The 27,406-nt window shown below is 43.7% G+C and overlaps 1 protein-coding gene across 1 annotated transcript in view; it reads right to left on the bottom strand.

Annotated features, from left to right (window-relative positions):
* Window positions 1-27,406, bottom strand: part of COX16 (cytochrome c oxidase assembly factor COX16) — a 207,567-nt gene that overhangs the window by 174,865 nt on the left and 5,296 nt on the right. Inside the window, exon 2 of the mRNA XM_073610608.1 lies at window positions 426-503. Coding sequence (XP_073466709.1) covers window positions 426-503 — 78 coding nt within the window. The remainder of the gene's footprint in view (window positions 1-425; window positions 504-27,406) is intronic.

The raw sequence follows: 27,406 nt of genomic DNA, 5'->3' as shown, positions 1-27,406 counted from the left end.
TACAAACCTTTTGGCCCATGAATATGATGGCCAATAAGAATGTGAGTGAGGCACAAGGGGTTTGGCAAGCTTCTTCACTCAAAGGATATGCCAAGGTTTTTCAATCAGGACCTCTTGTATTTGGCTATGGAAGATGTGAATTCGAGCTGCTGCAGGTATACAAAGACAACTCTATGCAAGGTGCAAAGTGCTTTCCTATTCAGGAGCTCTACATCAACCACTGACCTATAGAGAGGCATGCACTGCAAAGTGAGAGAGCCTAAAAGAGCTCTGATTGGAGCATGCCGCATGCTTGCCCTGAGTTCAGAGGCCTCTGAAGTCCTTAGGAGTTAAGGAGAAAAAAAAAAAGTGCTGTACCAACAAATGGCAATGTTATTCACATGCAGACAACAAATAAAAAAGCAATAAACTTTATGAAAACTTACTTTACTTTTAAGCTTTTGGGCATCATAACGAATTTGTGAAAATTCACGGAGTCCAAAGGAGCCTCCAACAACCAAGAGCTAAAGAACAAAAACAAACACACATCAGAACCAGGACTGTGGCTTTATAGTAAATCATAATAAAATCGTTCTCAGAGAGCTGATTGGAGGGAAGGGACACACACCCCTTCACACAGCACACAGGAACAGAGCTGAAGCTGTCAATCTGCTGGAGGTCCCTCCCCGTCACCATTTTTCTCTTGGTGTCAGGAAAACTTGTCAGAAGTGATTCAGGCTGATAGCAGAGGAACAAAGCAGTAGATAGAAATTACACTTAGTGCTTTCAATTGAGACAAGTACACACTATAGAGGGATATGCTTTGTTCATTTTTCATGTCTGAGGTTTACAACCACTTTAAAGACACGCAAGAAGCATATGTGTGCAATTGTTCTTTTTATTTCTTTACTGGTCACAACAGTTATTAGTATAGGTGTCTACCTTTGTTCAACTGATTAGCATTGGTAATAATGATTAGTGATAATTGTACTTCAACGTGTGCCCACAATCATTAAAGTGGAATTAAAAAGTTAACCATGAGAAAAAAAAGCTGCTATCATCTAAACTAGGTAAAGGTAGGACTAATCTCAAAAGCAAAAAAGTAATATATTGCTGCATACAAGTCCTTAGATGTGGTGGTTGCATTTGTCTGCTTTTTTTAGACTTAGAACATTTTCACAAGTACAGAAAATACCTGTTGATCTTGGCAAAATTGCATTGTCCTTGTCGCTTCCTGTGAGCTGAACTGGGAGCATAAACAATGTTATCTTCCTTCTGTTAACTACTAATCCCCTCATCCCCCCATATAAAGGGAGATGCACAAAAGGCAGACATGTTCAAGTCCAGTCTGAATGACAGCAATGGGTAAGCTGCAATATATAAAATTTTTGTTTTTGGTTTTAGATACACTTTAATTAAATTTTAGTCTGACATCTAGCGCATTTCACCCAATCAAGGCTTAATCATAGAGATCTCTACAATTAAGAGTCAATTGGGTAAAACCAGAGGCGGCGGTCCTAGGGTGGGGACTGCCATTGCCTAGTGAATATTTCAAACAATAAAAATTGACTTTTATGATACATCTGGCGTGCAGCTGCTTTCCTCTTTGTTTATGTGTCGCTTGAAGTTCATTTTACATAGCAAATCCAGCCAATAGTTAGTGAATTGTTAATGATAATTAGAAACCATGTAATCTTTGCTAAAAATCTGAATGTGTTCGAATTGTAACTTAGTGCTCTGCAATCCACTGTAGCCAGATTTCACAGAGCTTCTCACGTTTCTTGTGGATGTTCCTGCTTCCAGAAGCCTTCGCAGTGTAACTGCATCTCAATCTGCTTGATGTTTTACCAATCAGATTACTAGCTGTGATAACATCTTAGTTTGGAACACACAGATAGCAAAGAGTAAGCCTGTCTAGGGATACATTAAAACGGGTTAGCAAAAGGAGTTACCAGATATAGAACAACATGCAGAGGCCTGGATTAAAAACTCAAGTCCTGACCAGTTGTGTAGTGCTCCCCATAAACATCTGAATGGTTTCATTTTGCCTAGAGTGCAACTTTTACAATAATCATTTACAATTCAGCAGTATGCGATTAAGCTGCTACTAAATATTTGTCACGTTTGGCATTTACTTTTTAAGCCTGCTCCACTTTACAAAGTAAAGTTTCTGTTGAAATCCTGAACTGATGAGAAATCTCTGGCTAAGAACATCAGCTACACCCTGAAGGAAAGACTAGGCAGATACATCTGTCTAATATATCCCCAAACCACCTGTTTAATCATGTAACAGTGCCCTGAAAAAAAAAAAAAAAACATGGAAGAACGAGCAACAGCATTAATTAGGCATCTGTCTACAGCACTGGAATCTACAAGGTCATGAGAAGACTCAGGGGACCTGTATATTAAAAAAATTGTTTATGGAAATAGTAGCGAACATTCAATATTCATTTGATGCTGGGCCAGGATTTAAGATGTCGTTACGCTAAAGTTAAGAGGCGACATGCCACTTCTCAGTTTACAGAGCAGCCATGCCGTAGGAGAACGTCTTACCAAAACTAATAAGTCAACCTTTTGCAGATTGCTTCAGATATACAGTGCCTTGAGAAGTATTCATACCCCTTGAAATTTTCCACATTTTGTCAGGTTACAACCAAAAACGTAAATGTATTTTATTGGGATTTTAGTGGAAGATCTTTTGATTAGGTGGTGATCCTTTAACCAGGCCCAGGATCTCAGGGCAATGAGCTTCTTGAATTTTAAAATTCTGCTTCTTACTGAGCACCCACCTCCCAAATTAACAATCTAAAAGCTAAAGGTTTTAAATGAAAATATTTACCTCAAACCCCAGCTTCCAGGTGCTGGCAACCTTACTACCCCTCTGCATTGCATCCTAGGAAAGCAGAGTACTGAAAATCCCACAAGAAATGCACTCCTGCCCAGGGCTATATAAGCAGATGCAACATTAACATTCCTATGAGTACTGTTATATCTTCATGGACCTACTTTGGTCACTAGTTTTCCGATCTCTGGAAGCACATGGCCAGAGAAAGGATTTCCAAGAGAATATGTAAATGCTCCTATGGCATTGGTTCCTGACTTGCCGAACCAGCAAGGTGTTGCTCTGTCACTGTTCCCTTTTCGGGAGCAGGGTAATGCCATAGGACCAGGTGAGTGGTCCATCTTGAACCAGTAGTAAGATATTGGATTATGAAAAAAAAAATGGTAACACAGTTAGAGCCCTTTCACACTGTAAGCCCTGGGGCATCAGCAGTAAAGCACCGCTAGTTTTAGCGGCGCTTTACCGTCATTTTGCGGTGCTTTTCGGGCACTAACGGGGCGCTTTAAACCCCCGCTAGCGGACGAAAAAGGGTTAAAAGCACCCGCAAAGTGCCGCTGCCGAGTTGCTTTGCAGGTGCTTTGGCGGCGCTGGCCGTCGATTTCAATGGGCAGGGGTGCTTTAGGACACCGCTCCTAAAGCGCCTCAAAGAAGCTGCTTGCAGAACTTTTTTTGACGTGCTGCCTGCGCAGGGCCCCAGTGTGAAAGCACTCTGGTTTTCACGCTGGGATTGTAGATGAGGCTTTTTTCAGGTGCTATTTTTAGCGCTAAAGCACCTGAAAAACACCTCCAGGGTGAAAGGGGTCTTAAGGATTTATTCAAAAATGATTAAACCTCTAAGTGTAACACATGTAGGCACCTGAATTTGAAATCCCCTGCATAGCAGCACTCAGACTAGAAAAAGGAGATACAGAGCTTTTGGCCTCTGCTGGAATTTCAAAACGTGTTACCAAGTTGGGACGTTGAGTAAGATCCACATAAAAACAGAGTGCAAGGATCTGCAAATCTCATTAAACCATATTGTATTCACAATAGAAAACAGGAAACATCAAATGTTTAAATAACCAAAAAGAAGGCACCAACCTATAATTACTTAACATATAACTGCTGCCCCTTTAAGTGTGAATCACCCTGTCAATGATTTCCTAAAACAGTAAAGTAAGGCGCTGGTATATTTTCATTAAAAAATATACACCTAGAAATCGTGAATCCTTCCCAATATCTTACAAAATTTGGTTTCTATAATCCACTTCTGTTTGTGAAAAAAATGTTTTGCAATGTGTAGTGCTCAAAAAACTGTATATACAATATAGTTAATGTACCTAAAATAATCACAAAAATGTGTGATGTATCAATAGATTCTACCTAGATGTATAAACATGAAGTACACACATATAAAATGCTGTGATCAACACACACAAAAAATTCCCAAAAAATTTGAAAAATCAAAAAATGAAAAGCAACATATACAGTGCCCTGAAAAAGTATTCATACCCCTTGAAATTTTTTACATTTTGTCATGTTACAACTAAAAACATAAATGTATTTTATTGTGATTTTATGTGTTATACTCTAAATCCCCCAACTAGTGGAACCAATTGCCATCAGAAGTCATAATTAGTAAATAGAGTCCAGTTGTGTATATATACTGAGACTCTATTTACTAATTAGATGTATAGTTGGGGAGATGTTTAAATCAGGGTTAGGTTAAGGGTTAGGTTATAAAAAAACAGGGTTAGGTTATAAAAAAAATCCCAAGCTTTGAACATCTCACGGAGCACTGTTCAATCCATCATCCGAAAATGGAAAGAGTATGGCAGAACTGCAAACCTACCATGGATGCTCACTTAAACTAGAAATGAATGCGAGAGTGTGATTACTGCGCTTACCAAAATATTATACAATGGAGAGCAGCTAACACAAAAATCGACAAAATTTGAAGCAAAAACACAAAACAAAAAGTGTAGCGCTAAAATGACAACATAATAAATCATGTGCAAAATATATCATAAAGTGCATACATATCATACAACAGTAATAAATGTTTAATTGTTGAGTGCAAATAGGTACAAATTCCACTGGACGAAACCAGATGAAATAGGACCATAGGGAAGTGAAAAAAGTTCAAATGCAGGTGAATTGATGACAAAGTATGCTGAAACAGTCCACACTGAAAGATAGAAGGGCTGGTCTTTTCAGGGCATCCCTGGGGGGGATGTGTAAGGGTGATCACAGAGGGGGGTTTTGCCGAAAATTCCAAGCAATAACCTTCTCGCAGGAACTGGCAGATGTAAGTGCTATCTGATATCTTTTCCCACTGAGGGACAAAGTGGGACAGCCGACCCCCACCCTGATCTTGATGTCACTTAGTTTCTTTGGCGCCGACCTTGGGGGAGGAAAACAAATAGTTATTTTGCCTTACCCCTACCGTAGCCCCACCTTCTGTTGGGCTCTTCTTTGGCTCTATGCTGCGGTTGCTCCGGGAGACCACGAAAAATTTTCTTACATTTTTCCTTTTTGGGTTTTACTGGGAATTTTTTACCCTTTTCTGAGGACCTAGACAGAACGTCATCCAGGCCCTGACCAAACAGCAATGAAAGGGAAGGCTGCATAGTTTACCCTTTGGTGTAACATCTCCTTCATAGGCCTTAATCCAGACAGCTCTTCTAGCTGAGTTAATTAATGTAGCCGTTTTAGCTTGCAGACACAACTGCGGCATCTGCAAGGTAAGCGTCAGCTTTTCCTATCACCGATAGGGAGTCAAGGATGTCATTCGATTCAGATTCCTGTGACAGGTGTTTGGTAAGTTTCTCCACCCAGAAATCTGCACTCCTGGCTACACAGGCTGCCGCTAAGGCTGGACCCACAGCTGATGTATTTGCATCCCAAGCCTTTCTAAGAAGGGACTCCAATCTACGGTCCATCAGATCCTTAATACAGCCTTGCATCCTCAAAGGAGAGGTCAGACTGCTTGGTGACTTGAGACAGAGCGGCATCCAGTCTTGGGAGTTTAAAGAATGTCTCTTCATCACCCTCTTTAAAGGGAAATCTCCTTTTCCAAGTTTTTTGTCTGACAATTCTCCTTTCAGGTTCCCTCCATTCCTGTAGAATCAGATCCTTAAGGGCAGGGGTCTCAAAGTGGTGGCCGTCCAGCTGCTGCGGAACTACAAGTCCCATCAGCCTCGCAATGCCTCATGGGACTTGTAGTTTTTCAACAGCTGGAGGGCCACCAGTTTGAGACCCTTGCTTTAGGGATTGATGGAGTGGGAACACCCTGGATTGAGCCTTGCTCAGCCCCCTATAAACCTTGTCCTGTGCAGAGGTCACTCTAGGGGTCTCTGGAATCTCCTCTGTGGCATAAATCACCTGTAGGAGTCCATCCAGATTCTCAAGGGTGAAGGGTGTCTCCTTAACCTTACATCCTCCTGTGTCTTGCTTAGCTGGTCTGGATCCACCTCCCCATCTGAGCTGTGGTCTGATTTGACCTGGCTTTCCATTCCCCCCCCATCCTCTTCTTCCTGAGCAAGAGGTAGTGACTCTGAGGGTGGGAGGAGATCACTAGGACCCCCTCCGGACTCTCCTGGGAGGATGGGCCTTCTCTAGGGGCAAGTTCTTCTGAGTCAGGGCCTTGGGCTGATGACTGCCCGGCAGCTTCACAGAAATATTTGACTGTTGCCAGCATTTCCCTCTGCATAGATGAAAGGAACTTCTTCATCAAGGTAGAGGCCTCTTTCCCTGCTAATTTATTGATACACTTATAGCAAAAGGGCTTGGAATGGGACTTTGGGAGCTTATCCTTACAGTACCCACATTTCTTTGAGGAGCTATGCCCTGTTGCGGCAGGAGGCTGTTTATTTGGGGCCTCCTGGGTTCTGCTGGGAGATTCTGTAAGACAGGAGATAGAGCATACATGTAATTTTAAATTACCAAAGTATCAACACATAGTGGTGATGTGGATACGCATACGGTACTAGGTGCCACGTCCTAACATAATTGTATACATAGAAATAAGTTGGGCTTTGGACTTTCTGGGCACAATAATCACTATAGTTGATTATATTAAAAATTAGATTTATTAAAGATTGTTTAAAAAGCGAGAATATAAAAGGACAGATACAGAAATCAGTTCATAGCAACACAATTACAATTATGCACTACATACATAGCTCTATAACGTAACAATAAATCATACAGAAATTGGAAATACCAATCTTTTTTTCCCATGCGGTTATATTGTAGTTAACAGAGAGCTATGCAATGATAACAATCGATGTCTAGGACTTGCTCAACATGTTGCACGCCAAAGCGCTTCTTCAGGAGCACAGAACAGATTACTGAAATATACAAAACATCCAATAAATGTAACTTAAAGCGTTTGTAAAGGTGTTTTTTTTTTTTTTTTAAAATAACAAACATGTTATACTTACCTTCACTGTGCAGCTCGTTCTGCACAGAGTGGCCCCGAACCTGGTCTTCTGGGGTCCCTCGGCGGCTGTTTCAGCTCCTCCCCGCAAGCATTCACCACCTTAATGCGAGCTCCCTCGCACGGTGGTGAGTGCTTGCGGGCGCGCTCCCGTGATACAGCCGGCGGCTATAGCCGCTCGCTGTATCACTCGGCCCCGCCCCCCGGCGCGCCGCGTCATCGGATGTGATTGACAGCAGCGCGAGCCAATGGCTGCGCTGCTTTCAATCCATCCACTGCAGCCAATCAGCGGCCAGGGTGAGCGGAGGAACAGATGTCGGGAACGCGAAGCTGACTTTCGAGGCGTCAGGTAAGTAAAACGGGGGGCCTGGGGGCGGCGGTTCTGTCAGAAGTTTTTTCACCTTAATGCATAGAATGCATTAAGGTGAAAAAATTTTTACCTTTACAACCCCTTTAAATAGACTAACTAAAAAGACTATAACCAGATAGTAAAAATATTGCGGATTTGATATCACTGCCGCCGGGACCCATCAGATGGTGCCAGTCCCACAAGGCCTAGGTAGTATTCATACACTATGGGGACGTATGTATCATGATAATAATGTAGATAAACAATAATAGTTAGTAAGTCTATTTAAAACAGAAGATAAATGTGACTGCCAAAGAAAAAGGGAATGGAGAGAAAAGGGGGGGGGGGGGGAGGGGGGAGAAAAGAAAGGAAAGGAAGGGAGGGGAAAGGAAATGGGAGGGAAATGGGGAATGGGAGGAAAGAGGAGAGATACAGATAAGAGACCGTCAGATGTGCACAAGAAATGACCCACAGGAGGTCAGTAGAAAATAAATGGGCTAGTATAGAGATCCAATTCCATGTATGTAACCATGTGTGTGTTTCATCAGATGTCATATATATGTAATCTCAGTGATTTTGTGATTATACTAATTCTATTTATGGTTAATGAAAATGATAATTATTTTCATAAGCATAATAGACCAATTAAAGAGGTCCTATGGCAACATGTTACAATGTAATATATATATATTTCCAGTGCATCTGTCATTAACAGGAAGATGTATGACAGTGATGGTATTACTAAGGCGTTACTAGGGTTTCCTGCGTGGCTAGTGTTGATGAATTATTTACACAAATGGTACATAATATATATCCAAAATATTGGGGAATAGATGTAAATATTACCTTTAAATATCCTCCAGATGCTAAATATATAACCAATTGAATATCAATGTAATTAATTAATTTAAAAGTACACTTCACTTACCATTATCATGTTTGTAAATTGGAAAACATGTATGAACAGCGGGGATAAAAAAGTGTCTTCCCTATGTGTCTTTACATTCAGCAGTCTATTGCTGAAATAATCCAGTGAAAGATGTAACCAGAAGGAATATTGCACCGGCCAAAAGCAGAAAAAGGGTATGTAAAGTCTCTGGTCAGCCTCGCCTGTGTATGGTGTTAGGAAATTTTTCCCATCCAGATCGTTTGGCTGTAGCACCGAACAAACAAACCCAAAAGAGGAAAATAATGGTAAACAAATGAAAAAGTGTCAGAGTAGCATATTAAGGTATATGACCTGACTAAAGTAGAACATGTATCTTCTGCTAAGCAGTCACATACCTGTTGGTGATTCAAAATAGACAGACACCTGTAGCCAAAAGCGGCGTCCACACAGACGCTCGGGTAAAGAGCGACTGGCAGTGTAGAGCGTGGATAGGGAGACGCTGATAGCGTCTCTTGTACACACGCCCCGCTTGTAGTCACCAATCGGAGGAGCCGATGTGACGTCATCCAAGCTGGCCGCCGGGTGCATACCGCGCATGTCCCAGCTCACAGCGTCGGCATGGGAACCGCAGACGCGTGAGACAGGGAAAGAGCAGTTGCAGCCCTAGGTATCCTGGAGAACCAGTTATACCATAGTGCGCCTGTCGCCCTCGTAAGGGGGCCGTGGCGCAGGGCGGCCGCATAGTGATGAAAATTAACCAGAGCGATGCAGGGTACACCTATCCTGAGTTAACATAACAGCAAGTATAGCAAGATCGGAAAAAAAGATTGGTATTTCCAATTTCTGTATGATTTATTCTTACATTATAGAGCTATGTATGGAGTGCATAATTGTAATTGTGTTGCTATGAACTGATTTCTGTATCTGTCCTTTTACTGTATATTCTCGCTTTTTAAACAATCTTTAATAAATCTAATTTTTAATATAATCAACTATAGTGATTATTGTGCCCAGAAAGTCCAAAGCCCAACTTATTTCTATGTATATAATACATGTAATTTTACTCTGTCTTCCCCCTAACTGTGGGCTTGTACTGGGGAGGGGGGAAAGGATAAAGTGATTGGTGAAGCCCAGCCTCTTCTGGCCAGCCCAGGAATTCTCAGACCCCTTAGAAGAAAGGACCTCTCACCCCCTTCCCCTCCTCCCTTTCCAAGAGGGGTTTCTACTCACCAGGCCCCAACCTGGATCTGTGCGCAGTTATAATCGCCATCTCTTCCTCCAGTTCCATAAGGAGGTTGGCTGGGTCTTGGGCTTCCGGTACTGCTTGTTGGGCTAGTACAGCAAGCCGACTGCTGTCCGTTGAATTACTCTGTCTCTCTGCGCCACTCTCCACACTGTTCTCCCGGCGTTTCTAACACTTCTGGGTCGCGCTGTTCCTCCGGCGCCACCCAATTCCTGTGATGCAGCCCTGTACCAGAGTGAGGCTTGGAGTGCAGCACTTCCTTGATGATTCCAGGAGATGAAAAGAGCAGGCGCCGGCGGCGTTTTATGCACATGCAGCGATGGTGCGCACTCCCTGCAGCCAGAGCGCTGGTGCAGCCTTGAGGACGACCTGTGAGGACAAGCCTGCAGGTTAGTTCAGCCTTCCCCAGCCTCCCTAGAATCTGTCTCAACAGGGGACCATCCAACCCTCCCCAGTCATTTGATCTTTAAACAAAACAAACATGCTGCTGTGTTCGGGGGAAACACAATTAATACTGGGGATCAAGGGGAACGGTGGGTACTTATAACAAGCTATCAATTGTTTGTTTCCTGTAGGGAGGAGCCCTCATCTCTCAGGTGTGCCATCCTGGAAGGTGATAGAAGAAATTCTACCAACGATAAAAGATATAACCAGGTTTTAGAGCAGCATATGCTCAGGCAAGAATGAGACAACATTCCTCTCTCAAAACTCCAGCAACTGGTCTACTTGTTTCCCCAGACGTTCATAGGGTGTTGTTAAAAGAAGACTTTTTTGGAATTGGGGTTGTACTTTGCCAGATTTTTGTCGCCCTGTCCCAACTTTTTTGAGAGGTGTTGCTGTAGTAATTTTTTTCTTAAAATAGTACATCTTCTGAGTTTAAATTGGGGATGTATGACAAAGTTAGATAAAAATTATTTTTAGTTAAATGTTATAAAAAATACCTGGAAAAAGTACTCAACAAAATGCACAAATATTAGGACTAGCTGGAAAAGACTTTTCCAGGTTAAATTACACCCTTGCCAGGGGGATCCTCCCTATACAAACATTTGCTCCTAATCTCACACCAAGTACATCTATTCAGCAAAAAGTTTAACACTGCATCTGAATGGTTGATCAAATAACCACTTGGTTTATTCATCAAACATCGCAAATTCGGCTCCATGTGCAGTATCATGTAACAACCAATAACAGTTCACTTTGCTGATGTCCCACCGACATAGGAAGAATTCTGACTGACTGCGTAGGGTACTGCATTTTACTTTAGTGCCGATTTCCAGCAGTTGCAGGTTTTGAATGTTTGTTCCCAGAAAAGTTCTTGTTTTTAATTTTGCAACATAAAGGCCTTGCTTTTCTCCATGCTGGGTTCAGTTCTCATGAGTTGCATTTTTATTTTTGCAGTTATTCTTTAGAAGACCAGTACACCGCTCACATTTTTGTAAATATTTAACAAAATAACAGTGTAAAATAACTCAACACACAGCCATTAATGTCTAAACCGCAGCAACAAAAGTGAGTACACACCTAAGTGAAAATGTCCAAATCGGGCCCAGTTAGCCATTTTCCCTCCCTGATGTCATGTGACTCGTTAGTGTTACAAGGTCTCAGGTGTCAATGGGGAGCAGGGGTGTTAAATTTGGTGTTATCGCTCTCACTCTCTCACACTGGTCATACTGGCACCTCATGGCAAAGAACTCTCTGAGGATCTGAAAAAAAGAATTGTTGCTCTACATAAAGATGGCCTAGGCTATAAGAAGACTGCCAAGACACTGAAACTGAGCCGCAGTATGGTGGTCAAGACCATACAGCGGTTTAACAGGACAGGTTCCACTCAGAACAGGCTTCCCCATGGTCGACCACAGGTTCTGAGTGCACAGCGTGATATCCAGAGGTTGTCTTTGGGAAATAGACATATGAGTACTGTCAGCATTGCTGCAGAGGTTGAAGGGGTGGGGAGTCAGCCTGTCAGTGCTCAGACCATATGCCTCACACTGCATCAAATTGGTCTGCATGGCTGTCATCCCAGAAGGATGCCTCCTCTAAAGATGATGCACAAGAAAGCCTGCAAACAGTTTGGTGAAGACAAGCAGACTAAGGACCCGGATTACTGGAACCATATCCTGTGATCTGATGGGGCCTCCAAAGCTGTAGGGGTAGAGTAGAAAGAGAGAGACATCTGTCCCCTCATATCTCCCTCTTCCTACCCCTACAGCTTTGGAGGCCTAGATAGTCCCCAGGACTAGAATCTACAGAGCTTTACCAGGATAGACCAGTAACTATGTTACCACTATAGCAGGGCTCCAGGGGGAGATTTTGATTTGATTTTACATATTGTATACCTCTCTTTTAAAATAGTTCAATTTGTGGTTTTATTGCACCAACCTGAAAAATCAAGTTAGACTTACCGGTAACTTGTTTTCCATGAGTCTTTCAGGACAGCACCTTGAGAGAGCGTGGCTCCACCCACTTGACAGGAAACACACCTCCACCAAACTTTAAAAGGAGGCTCCTTCCCACTTATCATCAGTAGTAGTAGAGAACCTCCGGCCCAAGCTGGAACACATAATCAGAATATGGTTAGTCACAGCATAGTAATTTAATACAATAAGGGCGGGTTGCTGCTGTCCTGAAAGACTCATGGAAAACAAGTTACCGGTAAGTCTAACTTGATTTTTCCCTTATCGTCTTTCAGGACAGCACCTTGAGAGGATAACAGAGACTTACCCACTTAGGGAGGGACCACAGCCTGCAGGACCTTTCTGCCAAAAGCCTGTTCACTGGCTGACAGAAGATCCAGTCTGTAATGACGGACAAACGTAAGGTAACTTGACCACGTAGCCGCCCTACAAATCTGATCTGGGGTGGCACCAGCCATTTCTGCCCATGTAGAGGCCTGAGCCCTGGTAGAATGTGCTTTAATTCCCAGCGGGGGAGATAGCCCCGACTGAGCGTAGGCTGCTAGAATAGCGGATTTAAGCCATCTAGCTATAGACCCCTTAGAAGCTTGTTGGCCCTTCTTTTTACCTGAAAAAAGTATAAATAGAGAATCCGAGGATCTAAAGTTACTTGTTACCTCCAGATACTGTAATAAAGTCCTTCTTACATCCAAATTGTGGAATTTGCCTTCTTTTTCCCCCGAAGGGTTAGAGCAAAAGGTTGGCAGGATGATTTCCTGCGACCTATTGTGTGCTGACGCTACCTTTGGCAAAAAACCTGGATCGGTTTTAAGTATAATCCTATCTGTGTAGATGGTTAAAAAGGGTCTCTTAACAGATAGGGCGTGCAGCTCACCAATTCTCCTTGCTGACGTTATTGCAACTAAGAACAAGGTCTTAAGAGTAAGATTCCTTAGAGAGATTCCTTGTAGTGGTTCAAAAGGTTCCTTTGTAAGGGCTTGCAGGACCACTGATAGATCCCAATTGGGAAAGTGCTTAGCCGGAGCTGGTCTAGATCTGGTAAGTGCCTTGAAAAATCTTATAACCAAGGGCTCAGAAGAGATTGGTCTTTCTAGAAATACTCCCAAAGCAGCTACTTGAACTTTAAGGGTGCTGACTGACAATCCCTTGTCTGCCCCTTCTTGAAGAAATTCCAAAATTGACACTAAATTTTTAACTTTTCTCTTAGTCAAATGACAAAAAGAGTTGAAGACCTTCCAATATTTAGCATAGATTTTTCTGGTCACTATTTTCCTACTGGAAAGTAAGGTAGTTACCAAGGGTTGTGACAGACCTTTGTTTCTTAACAACTGCTCCTCAGAAACCAGGCCGTGAGGCTTAGACTGGCCACTCCCGGATGCTGTATTGGACCCTGTAGGAGCAGGTCCTGCCGGAGAGGCAGCCGCCAAAATGGTTTGACTGCCATCTGTAGAATGGTGGAAAACCATGCCCTTTTTGGCCAAAATGGAGTAATTAGGATTACTTCCACCTTCTCCCTCTGTATCTTCCTTAACACCAACGGGATAAGTTGGAAAGGAGGAAATGCGTAACCCAGATGGAAGTTCCAGGGCTGGATTAACGCATCTGTCCCCTGGGCCTTGTCGTTTCTGTGAATAGAGAAAAATACTGGGAGTTGTGTATTTTCCTGTGATGCAAATAGGTCTATTTGCGGTTGACCCCAGGCCCTGGTAATCATTGCAAAGATTTCCGGATTCAGGCTCCATTCTGATTCCTGAATCCGCCTTCTGCTTAGATAATCTGCCACTACATTTAAGGTGCCTTTGAGGTGGACTGCTGATAAGGACCGAACATGCTTTTCTGCCCAAACCAGGATCTTTGAAGCTAGCAACTGAAGTGTTTTGCTTCTTGTACCCCCCTGTTTGTTTAGGTAGGCTATGGTAGTGGCGTTGTCTGAGAGGACCCGGACATGAGAACCTTGAAGGATGGGAGAGAAGGCATCTAAAGCTAAGGCGACTGCTTTTAGTTCCCTCCAATTTGAGGACCTCCTTGCCTCTGTCCGAGACCACATTCCTTGCGCGAAGTCTTGGTCTAAGTGAGCTCCCCAACCCCATACACTGGCATCTGTTGTTACCACTTTTTCTATTGGAAATGACCAGAGCAGGCCTTCTGACAGATTCTCCTGTCTTCTCCACCACCAAAGTGATCTCTTGACTTTGGTGGGTATCTTTACCTTTGCTTCCAGAGATTCTGACCTGTGATTCCATATTCTCAGGAGAAAGCTCTGGAGAGGCCTGAAATGTAACCTTGCCCATTGAATGGCTGGTATGGTTGCTGTTAGGGTTCCTAGGGATGACATCACTTGTCGGACTGATAATTGCTGGCTTGCCTGCAAGGACGCTACCACCTTCAGGACTTTCCCCTTCTTCTCTTCTGGGAGAAAAATCCTTTGTTCCCTTGAACAAATCTGATACCCCAGGAATAGTATTCTCTGGGCTGGAACGAAATTTGACTTCTGCAGATTTATGATCCAACCCAGGGTTTCTAGATGACCTCGGGTCCTTCCGAGGTTGTCTAGCAGTCTTTCCCTGGAGGGGGCAAAAAGGAGTAGGTCGTCCAAGTACGGAATTACCGCAATCCCCTGCATGCGAAGAGGAGCAAGCGCTTCTGCCATTATTTTTGTGAAAATTCGTGGGGCAGAAGACAGGCCAAAGGGGAGGGCCCTGAATTGCAAGTGCAGAACCTCTTTTCCCAAATTTATCGCCAATCTTAGGAATTTTTGGGACTGCGGGGCTATAGGGATATGCAGATAGGCATCTCGAAGGTCTATTGATGCCATAAAGCATTCCCTCGTCAATAGATTCTTGACCGTGAAGATGGAGTCCATACGAAACCTTTTGTATTGGACTGATCTGTTCAGCGGTTTCAGGTTTAGGATTAACCGAAAATCTCCGGATGGTTTCTTTATCAGGAATATACGGGAATAAAATCCCTGATAAAGCTCCCCCTGAGGGACGTAAGTCATAACCCCCTGATCTATCAGATCCTTTAATAGGCTCTTCATTGCCAGGGATTTTGTTACATCTCTTGGAAGATTTGTCACCAAGTACCTTTCTAGGGGGAGATCTGAAAATTCTATATTGTAACCCTGGGCTAGCATATTCAGGATGTACTGGTTTTCTGTTATGCTTGCCCAATAGGGGAGAAAGTCTTGTAGTCTTCCCCCTACTTGTAACCGACTGTCATTGCGTCTTGCTGGCTGACGCAGGAGGATGGAAAAGGACATTTCCTCTGCCCTTACCCCTCTGCCCTGACCAGCTTTTCTTTTTCTCTTGAGACTTGTTCTGTTCCTGAGCCCTTTGAGGACGAAAAAACCGTTTGACTGGTTGTTTCTTCTTTTTGACAGGAAAAGATTTCTTTTTATCTGCAGTCCTGTCCAGAACTGAATCCAAATCAGGGCCGAACAGTAAGTCTCCTAGAAAAGGGACCCCGCATAATTTGTTTTTAGATGCTGTGTCCCCTTGCCAAGTCTTTAGCCATAAAGCCCGTCTAACTGAATTAGCAAGGGCTGCCGCCTTAGCTGTCATCCTGATAGACTCTGCTGAGGCATCAGAGACATAGGCTACGGCTGCTGAGAGGGTAGAAAAGGAGTCAAGGATTTCTTGTTTAGGGGAATCTGCTATTATATGAGCTTTAAGCTGATTTACCCAATACTCCAAGTTTCTGGAGATGCAAGTAGTTGCCATTGCTGGCTTAAGGTTGCCCATAATGGATTGCCAAGTCCGCTTGAGCTGTTGATCCATTTTTTTATCCATGGGGTCTTTTAAGATCCCCATGTCCTCAAATGCTAGATCAGTAGATCTTGACACCTGAGAAAAGGCTGCATCAAGTTTTGGAACCTTATTCCAAAGAGCTGCTGGGTCTTCATCAAAAGGGAACCTTCTCTTATGAGCCCTAGAGAAAAATGGTTTCCTATCAGGGTCAGCCCATTCTTTTCTGATTGTTTCAGAAATCACTGCATGGACTGGAAAGGTACGGGACTTAGACTCACTAAGCCCTGCATACATCTTGTCATGTAAAGACATCTCCTTATGCTCTTCCTCAAGGCCTAGAGTAGCATAAATAGCCTTTAAAAGGCCATCCACCTGATCCAAAGACAATTTATACTTGGAAGACATATTCTCCAGCTCATCACTATCCTCATTCGATTCATTAGAATGGGATGGGGAAAGCCCTTCCCGGTTCAGAGGACCCATTTCCGCCTCTACTGCCGGGACTAACAGTGAGCCTTGAGAGGACTGTGAGGTAGTGGGCTGACTTGCAGATGGATAGGTGAGTGAGGATCTGAAAGATTTGAATGGTAGCATCCAATTCCTTTTTGGCAGATGCGATTAGATCACTGCATGCGGAAGTGGTTTCTTCCCTCACCAAGGAGTCAATACATGCTTGACATAAAGCCTTTTTCCAGCCCTCATTTAACTTAATTTTGCATGAAGGGCATCTCTTTCTAATCCCAGGGTCAGAGCTCTTGGCCTGCCATGATAAGGGAAAAAAAGAGAGAGAAAAAAGACAAACCATCTTTTAGAGTCAGCCTGATTACTCAAGGTTGCTCACCACAGGTGCACAGTGAGAAAAGCTATCAGACTCATGTGCCCTGACAGGCCCCTCCGCCACCAGGGGGAAAAAATACCCTCAAACTTCACTAACATTTAGAGAGAAGAGGGCTAGAGAGAGACCCCACAGTAAAGCTGAGCAGAAACTACAGTCTGCTCCTTACCTGGGCCTTGCTGGTGCCTGTGCCTGTTCCACTCGCTGCGGTTCCTGAATCCATGCTGAGGCAGCAGCGTGATGCTTGTGGCGAAAACGCCGGTTCCGGACTCCAATAGCACCTGTGCGCCGGACCGGAACCGGCAATAAATAGGCACCAGACCTATTCCTCCCTCCTCCCCCTGCGCTTCCGGCGGAAATGACGCCTGGCGCCTGCTCCATGGATGCCGCCCCACTTCCGGATACCTCACATCCGGCGGATGCAGTCCTCTGACTGCCCTTCCCAAGATGGCGGCGGCGTCAGGGAAAAAACATGTGCAGGCAAGAAAAAACAAACAGAAATGCCTGACATGCCCGACGCCTCCGCCTGGGAGCAGCAATACCCGGAGCAGTCCTGGCTCTCCCCGAGCACTGACGAGGGAGAAGGAGCCCATCCACCCGGCACCCGTAAGCCTGTGGAAAATGGGAGGAATCGGCTCTCCTGAGGTAGGTAAAAATAGTGGAGTAGGGAGCCTGTTCTCTCAGGACAGAACCTTGAGAGCTCCAAACTCCCACATGTGTTCCCGCCGGAGGAAACACATAAACTGATGATAAGTGGGAAGGAGCCTCCTTTTAAAGTTTGGTGGAGGTGTGTTTCCTGTCAAGTGGGTGGAGCCACGCTCTCTCAAGGTGCTGTCCTGAAAGACGATAAGGGAAACAAAGGCTCTGTGGAAGATAGGGTAGTCATTTTCTAGGCGAGCGGATACTTGGTCTCTTTATCAGTGTTTACCTTTGTGTGTCCCCACATTCTGGCACATGAGCCAATTACGGCCGCCTTGGGGGGTCCCATGGAGCTGTGGGGGTAGTGCTGTGACTCCGATGTCTGATGCAAATATATCAAAGCTTCTGAAAAAGCGATGTATGGTCACGAAACATGTCGAGCGAGACATATTAGCAGGAAGATATTTATGAGGACAAGTGGTATCCCCAGCCTTGAGGATCTTTTACAAATCCTCGAGGGGAGCCACATATTTTAGAGGTTTTTTTGTCTGTTGTCTATTTTTTTTTTTTGCATCCTGTCAAAATTATGTGTAGATTAATAAATTGCTAAATTTTATACGTTTAAAGTCCATTATTCTCTAACCAATCTTCACGTACTTTAGGACGTGGCACTCAAATTATGGTTACGCCCAACTGCCACCAAGGGCAGTCCATTCATTTATTTCAATTGTCTTTTAACCACTTCATCCCCAGAAGGATTTACCCCCTTCTTGACCAGAGCACTTTTTAGAATTTGGCACTGCGTTGCTTTAACTGCTAATTGCGCGGTCATGCATTGCTGTACCAAACGAAATTTGCGTTCTTTTTCTTCCCACAAATAGAGCTTTCTTTTGATGGTATTTGATCACCTCTGCCGTGGAATTGCACCCCAAAATACATTTAGCTGCTTCTCCTGAGTATGGGGATACCACATGTGTGGGACTTTTTGGGAGCCTAGCCGCGTACGGGGTCCCGAAAACCAATCACTGCCTTCAGGATTTCTAAGGGCGTAAATTTTTGATTTAACTCCTCAGTACCTATCACAGTTTTGAAGGCCATAAAATGCCCAGATGGCAAAAACCCCCCCCCCCCCCCCCCCCCAAATGACCCCATTTTGGAAAGTAGACACCCCAAGCTATTTGCTTTGAGGCATGTTGAGTCCATGGAATATTTTATATTTTGACACAAGTTGCGGGAAAGTGACAAATTTTTTTTTTTTTTTTGCACAAAGTTGTCACTAAATGATATATTGCTCACACAGGCCATGGGCATATGTGGAATTGCACCCCAAAATACATTTAGCTGCTTCTCCTGAGTATGGGGATACCACATGTGTGGGACTTTTTAGGAGCCTAGCCGCGTATGGGGCCCCGAAAACCAATCACCGCCTTCAGGATTTCTAAGGGTGTAAATTTTTGATTTCACTCTTCACTGCCTATCACAGTTTCGGAGGCCATGGAATGCCCAGGTGGCACAACCCCCCCCCCCCCCAAATGACCCCATTTTGGAAAGTAGACACCCCAAGCTATTTGCTGAGAGGCATGGTGAGTATTTTGCAGCTCTTATTTGTTTTTGAAAATGAAGAAAGACAAGAAAAAAAATTTTTTTTTTCTTTTTTCAATTTTCAAAACTTTGTGACAAAAAGTGAGGTCTGCAAAATACTCACTATACCGCTCAGCAAATAGCTTGGGGTGTCTACTTTCCAAAATGGGGTCATTTTGGGGGGGTTTTTCCCACCTGGGCATTCCATGGCCTCCGAAACTGTGATAGGCAGTGAAGAGCGAAATCAAAAATTTACGCCCTTAGAAAGCCTGAAGGCGGTGCTTGGTTTTCGGGGTCCCGTGCGCGGCTAGGCTCCCAAAAAGTCCCACACATGTGGTATCCCCATACTCAGGAGAAGCAAAAGAATGTATTTTGGGGTGTAATTTCACATATTCCCATGGTATGTTTGAGCAATATATCATTTAGTGACAACTTTGTGCAAAAAAAAAAAAAAAAATAGTCTCTTTCCCGCAACTTGTGTCACAATATAAAATATTCCATGGACTCGACATGCCTCTCAGCAAATAGCTTGGGGTGTCTACTTTCCAAAATGGGGTCATTTGGGGGGGTTTTGAACTGTCCTGGCATTTTATGCACAACATTTAGAAGCTTATGTCACACATCACCCACTCTTCTAACCACTTGAAGACAAAGCCCTTTCTGACACTTTTTGATTACATGAAAAAATTTTTTTTTTTTGCAAGAAAATTACTTTGAACCCCCAAACATTATATATTTTTTTAAAGAAAATGCCCTACATATTAAAATGGTGGGTGTTTCTTTTTTTTTTTCACACAGTATTTGCGCAGCGATTTTTCAAATGCATTTTTTGGGGAAAAAACACACTTTTTTAAATTTTAATGCACTAAAACACACTATATTGCCCAAATGTTTGATGCAATAAAAAAGATGATCTTAGGCCGAGTACATGGATACCAAACATGACATGCTTTAAAATTGCGCAGTGCAATGGCAACAAACGAAATACATTTTTAAAAGCATTTAAAAGCCTTTACAGGTTACCACTTTAGATTTACAGAGGAGGTCTACTGCTAAAATTACTGCCCTCGATCTGACCTTCGCGGTGATACCTCACATGCATGGTGCAATTGCTGTTTACATTTGACGCCAGACCGACGCTTGCGTTCGCCTTAGCGCGAGAGCAGGGGGGACAGGGGTGCTTTTTTTTTTTTTTCTTCTTTATTATTTTTTTGCTTTTTTATCCTATTTTTAAACTGTTCCTTTCATTTTTTTTTTTTTTAATCATTTTTATTGTTATCTCAGGGAATGAAAATATCCCCTATGATAGCAATAGGTAGTGACAGGTACTCTTTTTTGAAAAAATTGGGGTCTATTAGACCCTAGATCTCTCCTCTGCCCTCAAAGCATCTGACCACACCAAGATCGGTGTGATAAAATGCTTTCCCGATTTCCCAATGGCACTGTTTACATCCGGCGAAATCGAAGTCATAAAATGCTCGTAGCTTCCGGTTTCTTAGGCCATAGAGATGTTTGGAGCCACTCTGGTCTCTGATCAGCTCTATGGTCAGCTGGCTGAATCACCGGCTGCATTCTAAGGGTTCCCCGTTGAGACAGGAGAGCCAGAGAAAAACACGGAAGACGGTGGGGGGGGCATTCCCTCCCACTGCTTGTAAAAGCAGTCTAGAGGCTAATTAGCCGCTAGGATTGCTTTTACATGAAAACCGACCGCTGGCTGAAAAGAATGATACCAAGATGATACCTAAACCTGCAGGCATCATTCTGGTATAACCATTCAAAGTCGTGAATGGCGTACCTGAAGACTAAAAAATGGTTAACAATAAAGCACAGTAAACGGTAAAGTATAAAAAATTGCAGACCTGAAAAGCAAACATGATAAAACATAATAACAATAAAACATTGCAGAATAGAATACAGTTAAAAAGAGCAGAACAATAGAGAGAGAATATAGAGAGAGAACAATAAAACGACAACTATTTTTTTTTATTTTATATTTTTGTTTGTGTTTTTTTTTTTACACTTTTTTTTGTAACTGTAACTTTTATAACTGTAACCGGTTCCAGGTTCGGGTCTCTCAAAATGCGATGGCATCTTGGGAGACCCTGTGAAAGTGTGCCTAGTCTGTGGAATGCTGTACCCTACGCTAATACTCAACTAGTGTATGGTAGCATTCAAAACATTCACCAATGCAAAGACCAGGATTGTCAGGACAGGAGGGACAATAATAGCGGGGGTCACGCCTATATCCGCGCTTGCTGCAGACACGACAACTTTTTTGGGGGGGGGTAGTTGGGTAGGGGTACTCGGGAGGACATAAAGAAAATGCCTCTCATGCAGCCGACTGCATTTGGTTGGGGATGTGAATGGGGGAAGTACGGGCGCTGCAGAAGTGGTAGGTTCCCAATTAGGATTGGCGAATGCAGCAGGAAGGGCATTATGGGCATGACGGGCCTGTGTTTGTCTTTTTGGTGGCAGCGGGACACTACTTGTGCTTGCCACCTCACCAGCTTGAATTGCACTTATGGGACTCGCCACGTCACCAAGTGTTACTGCAGTGCTGGTTTGACTACGACCGGGGTGTACTAGGGCGCTGGTGCTTGCCAGTTCACCAAAACGCTACCAAAAAACTGTTAGCGATCGCAGGGATCAGGCCTGACTCTGCGAACGCTGCAGTTATGCGTTTAGTGTTTTGCAAGTGTCAGTGATCGATCGATACTGCACTTGGGTGGGCTGGGCCGGGCGGAGGGGCAAAACGCAGGTGCTAGCAGGTATCTGGGCTGATCCCGCTAACACTGCGTTTTTGGGAACCCTAAACTGCTGGGGACGCCAGTATAGATCGGATCGGATCAGATATTGATCCGTTCAGATGCTATACCACTAAGGGAGGTGTATGCTGCGTGCGTGGGTGTTAGCGGTACTGGCGCTAATCTGACGCTGCCTGGGGCTGGTGCTTGCCAGTTCACCAAAACGCTACCAAGAAAACTGTTAGCGATCGCAGGGATCAGGCCTGACTCTGCGAACGCTGCAGTTATGCTGAGCCGAGGAGAGATGACATCACATCCTCTGCTCTGTGTACTACACAGAGGCAGGGGATGATTGTCATTGGCTGGGAGCGATCGCGAGGGGGGGGCCACGATCGGATGGCCTCCCCCTCATCTCTAAACGCTCCTAGACCAAAGCCGACCGCCGCTGGCACCGGGGGGGGGGGTCCTATGAGACCCCCCGCCCGCGGGAAGGCAATCACGTACCAGGTACGTGATTTTGCCTGCCCGTGCCATTCTGTTGACGTATATCGTCGTTAGGCAGTCGGCAAGTGGTTAACTACCCCATTTGAATATCAGCTGTAAAAGTTACAGCAGGTTATTTCTGGATCATACATACCAAAAGGATAGAGCCCAGTTGCCTTATCTCATAACCAAGTTTCACAGGTCAAAAAACATTAATGCATGGCATAATGACTAAGCCACAAGTAACCTGGATGCACTGCTCTGTAAAGCAGCAGCATTCCTAATGATTGTTATCAATGCTCCAACATGCACTACGAATTTCAGTGTCTGAACTGAATCCCACTGCTTCCTCCTGTCTGAGAGCAGTGACCTTTGAAAGAAGTCTCCTTTGTAGGAACAAACGGTCAATAATACACTTTCAGCAGTGCAGGTAAGCACTGGGTGGTGGTCAGTTAGAAAAGCATTCCTGCACAGATTGGAATACAAATAGGAATACAACACCCTGAGGCTTAGAAACGAGGTGAAAACGCCCTAAAATTTAAGAGGGATGAAAGAGAGCTGAAAGGGATTGCAGCTTTTGCCATTTTATCGGAAAGCCTACCCCACCTCCACCTAAAAGACTGAACTATTACCTTCACCATCAACTCCCCCCCCATAGTTATTACACTTGCTTCACTTGCCACTACCATTTAGATTGTAAGTTCTCATGAGCAGGGCCCTTCTAACCCTCTTGTGTAGCATTGTAGTGTACAGTACCTTGAAAAAGCATTCATACCCCTTGAAATTTTCCATGTTTTGTCATGTTACAGCCAAAAACTTAAATTTATTTTATTGGGATTTTATGTGATAGACCAACACAAAGTGGTATATAATTGTGAAGTGGAAGGAAAATGATAAATGGTTTTCAACATTTTTTACAAATGTATATGTGAAAAGTGTGGTGTGCATTTCTATTCAGCCCCCTTTACTCTGATAACCCTAACTAAAATCTAGTGGAACCAATTGCCTCCAGAAGTCACCTAATTAGTAAATACACATCAAAAATGTCAAGGGGTATGAATACTTTAAGGCACTGTAACTGTACTCCTTTTTTTACATCCTACTGTGTAAAGTGTTGGCGCTATATAAATCCTAATAATAATTTTAATTTTTTATGCTAAAGCATGGTGTATTATAAGCAATTGCCATTTTTTAACAATCACCTTTTGTATCCTTTGTTGCATCTCAGCGATGCTGATCCCCTGGAGCCTCTTTGCAGCCACATCCTGTCTACATGCACTGCATTTCTCAGGGTAGATTTCCTGATGGTAAAAATACTGGACCAGGCCTGTGTAATGTGTATTGAAATACATTGGGGTACATGGTGGAGTGTCCTCTCCATACACTGTGCTTTTTGCATTATACTTCAAAGAGAAGTATTGGCTTGTAAAAAAAAAATCAACAAAAAACATTTATACTTGCCTAGATGGATGCAGCATTGGTCCAATCCTGCATCTTTTTCCTGCCGGCTCTAAGACTGAGAATCAAGCAATCACACACCGCTGATCGCTCAGGTCTCAGCCTTCAAATTAGCAGAGAGCCATTGACTGTCAGCCACTGGCTCTTTGCTCTGCCCCTCCAGCACTCACTGGAGCGCTGGGCTGCAGAGGGGGAGAGAGTGGTTGGCTCAGGCTCTCAGCAACATACTAAGAGGTTGAGCCAGCCACCGGTCCAGGCATCTGGGTGGGACCAGACTAGGAAGTCGGGATCTTTCCCGAGCCTGGCCCGGCTGAGTGACGTCAGCCGACAGTGGACTTTAGCCCACTGTCAGCTAAAAAGGAGTCACAGGAGTGCAGAACTAAATGCACTTCTGAGATCCCCAGGAGAAGTACAGCCAAAATAGTTTAGGCTATAAATCCCTGTTCAGACTGTCCCATTTTGTTCACTGTGCAGCACATTACATACTGCACACCACTCCACGCTAAACATTGAGTTCTGAAAACCGGAGATAACCAGGTGCAAATTACACCACCCCTGACCTGTATTACCACCTCCTCGCTATGTTAATAAATGTCAAAACCCTACCAAAGCTGCCACTTAAACATTGGGTTCTATTTTATTGGTACTACAGCAACTTCCGTATTCCATCCCATTCAACAAATAGGCACATTTTTGCTAGTATACTCCATTTTATGTTTCCATATGAATACATGAATACCTTAGTCATCGTCTGCTTCTCCCTACAGCTGAAGTGGATGCACTTCTATGTTATAGAGATCAGTGCAGATATCTGCAGGATCATACTGTGGGCCCAGTGGTGACAGCCTGGGCTCACATGAAGTGGTCTGCATGAGGCTGACCATCATTCAACCTAGAAGAGGAACAGTGGCAGAGCGGAGTTTCTGTTAGGGGGCAGCACTGCAGACAAGATGAGGATTACAACAAGAGTTGCATTTGTTAAACTTTCTAGGCTTTTTCAATTTTAAGTTAAAACTAAAGTTCTATTTTAAGGAAGAATCCTTGGAAGAGTATGATATTAGTACACTAACTGCCATTGTACTTCAGTTTAAAAAGATTTTTATTTTCTTCTGAAAATCAAGATATTTAAAAATCTGTGACTAACACAAGGAAAATGTCTAGTACTAGCAGTTGGCACTGTCCTCTGTTTAGGCAGAGTTTAGGGGGGCCAACAATGCCTGTGTCACCACAATGATGTAGTGCCTACATTAGTAGACACACATTTACCATGACTCCTCCATGGAGCATGGATACCACTCTCTGCACAACTGAGGACATCACAGCGATTGCTCACACTGCGTCTGCTTTACATTTGCAAAGATCAGGGAACAGTAAGGAGCCTCCGATGTCCTGCAGGTTGTTCTCTTCATAGCACTGCAATGAGCAGTCTTGGGCTAGGAGAAGTGCACTGTTGCATTGTGGGACTCTGAAGCAAAGCAGAAACTACCTCTGTATAACATATCACTGCGTTTTCGCCACTCAAAAGCGATAGTCCTGAGTTCTGCACTCTGCACACATGCGAACCCTGTGTCCTTTTTCCAACCATTTTCACCGTGGCCGGAAAACCTACCATGTAAGTAGCTACGTTCCAGTGGAGAATCGGAAGGGATTTAATGTGCATGAGACCCTTCTAATCATAGTAACAATTTAGGTAAAATAAAAAAAAATATATAGTATTAAAGTGATACTAAACACACACTGTTTAATTTACGTTGTCCTTTCTATTTTCCGTTCTGTATATGGATGGTGGCACTGTAATTATTTTAATAAAGAAAAACATCTAAGTACCGTTGTCCTAATCGATATACAGCTGTCACATGACCCAGCTCTTTTTCATCCTGTCTGCAGGGAAACATAACCAGGAGGAGCTTCTAGTCCTCTGCTGCTGGTCACATGTTCAAAATAAAAAAATAGTAATCAAGGCGGCCTTGCGTTCCCTAACATAGCCAAGCATTATTTAGCAGCCCAGTTACGCCCTGTAGCCTCTTGGTGTACTCTTCGTGCCTATAATCGATGGATACAAATTGAGAAATTGTGGTTGGCCCCCGTCCACCCGAATTCCATATTATGGAGTTCTGATGTAGCGGCCGGTGGGCTACAGCTACTAGGGCCAATGGTGCTTCTGTGCACGCTATGACGACACGCAAAATCGACATACCCGCTTACCACCACTTCCTCCCTGGTCACCTCATTTCTATTCACACTCAATGTCCCGGATAATTTGACCTCACAGATGTCTCACTTCTGAATGGATAAGGCCATTTTTAACTACGATCAATTGGTAGACACCAGAACCAGAACCCTGAGATCCTTTCAAGATCTGCAAGATGCCTTTAACATACCCAGACAGGCTTTTTTTTAGTTACCTGCAAATACACTATTATGCGCAATCTTTGGTAACGAATCTTCAATTCTCCCCCCTAACCGAATTTGAAAAAATATGTCTAGAGGGCTCGTCCCCTAAAGGTATGATTTTGCGCACTTATGAGCTCCTGACCATGGATTTATTGTCAACCGGACCTCGGCATGCCTATATGCGTAAGTGGGAGTAGGCCCTGGGTGAGGAAATACCCCTTAACACATGGCAGCTCATATGGTCGCAGGCCTCTAAGAGCTCCATCTGTACGCTCTATAAAGAAAATCATAATAAGATTTTATTTCATTAGTACCAAACCCCTAACCTGCTCCACTCCATATACCCCTCTGCCAACCCCCGATGTTGGCGCTGTTATAAAGATAGGGGGACGCTATATCATACCTACTGGACCTGCCCTCTACCCGCCCCCTATTGGCAGACGGTACACTCTCTACTTCAATCCATCTTTGGTACTGGGGTGCCCTTCAACCCGAAAACTTTTCTTCTGGGCCTACCACCCCCCTCTTTCTCTAAATTGTCAAAAAAGCTTTTAGCCCACGTGCTAACTGCAGCACGGTGTTTGGTGGCCCTGAAGTGGAAAAAGAGGAAACTCCCTCACTGTTCGAGCTGCACTCCAGGATCAGAGATGTTAAAAGAATGGAGTACCTGACAGCTTCTCTAAATAATACTCTTGATATACATAATCGAGTGTGGGAGCCGTGGGTTATGTTGGAGACTCCTACAACCTGACATTCTGTACACCTTGACCTCGCAGAGATTGTCTGCACTTATGGTTGGTGCCCCCCAGGTGGTACAGAGCTTTTGGGGCGGGTGGTTGTCCTCTCTTATTCTTCCTCCTCCACTACTCCCTATCTCGTCTCTTTCTCCTCTTTCTGACTCTCCCTAACCTTTTTATTACACTCTTCTCCTCTTCCATTTGTTCACACGCACTTCTGCAGGTTAGACTCTGGTGTACTACAAAAATTCTGAATTATACTTAATTAATCTGACAATTCCACATATTGCCATTGGAAGTAAGCTTTGCGTGTCTGCACTGAATTTTACCACTGACCAAAATGTATGTTGATTACCTGCCAGATATACTCTCTCTACAACAATGCGTGTTTCCTTGTATTTTATGTTGGAAATGTTTTGAAAATCAATAAAAATTGACAGTTCTCTTTAGAATACAGAGTAAAAATAAATAATTATAATCAATAAACTGTTTTAAACTGTAATACAAATATATATTTGAAAATCTTTATTATTTTGTGACAATAACATGATGTGGGCGGATTTCTGCCAGTCACAGGCTGTGTCATAGAATAAGAGGGAGATGAAGCCTCCGTTAAAGCGGAGGGCCACCCTAGAAAAAAAAATGCCACC

Source organism: Aquarana catesbeiana, linkage group LG13, assembly GCF_042186555.1.
Source record: "Aquarana catesbeiana isolate 2022-GZ linkage group LG13, ASM4218655v1, whole genome shotgun sequence".
Classification (NCBI taxonomy): Eukaryota; Metazoa; Chordata; class Amphibia; order Anura; family Ranidae; genus Aquarana; species Aquarana catesbeiana.
This window is presented reverse-complemented; position numbering and strand designations above follow the sequence as displayed.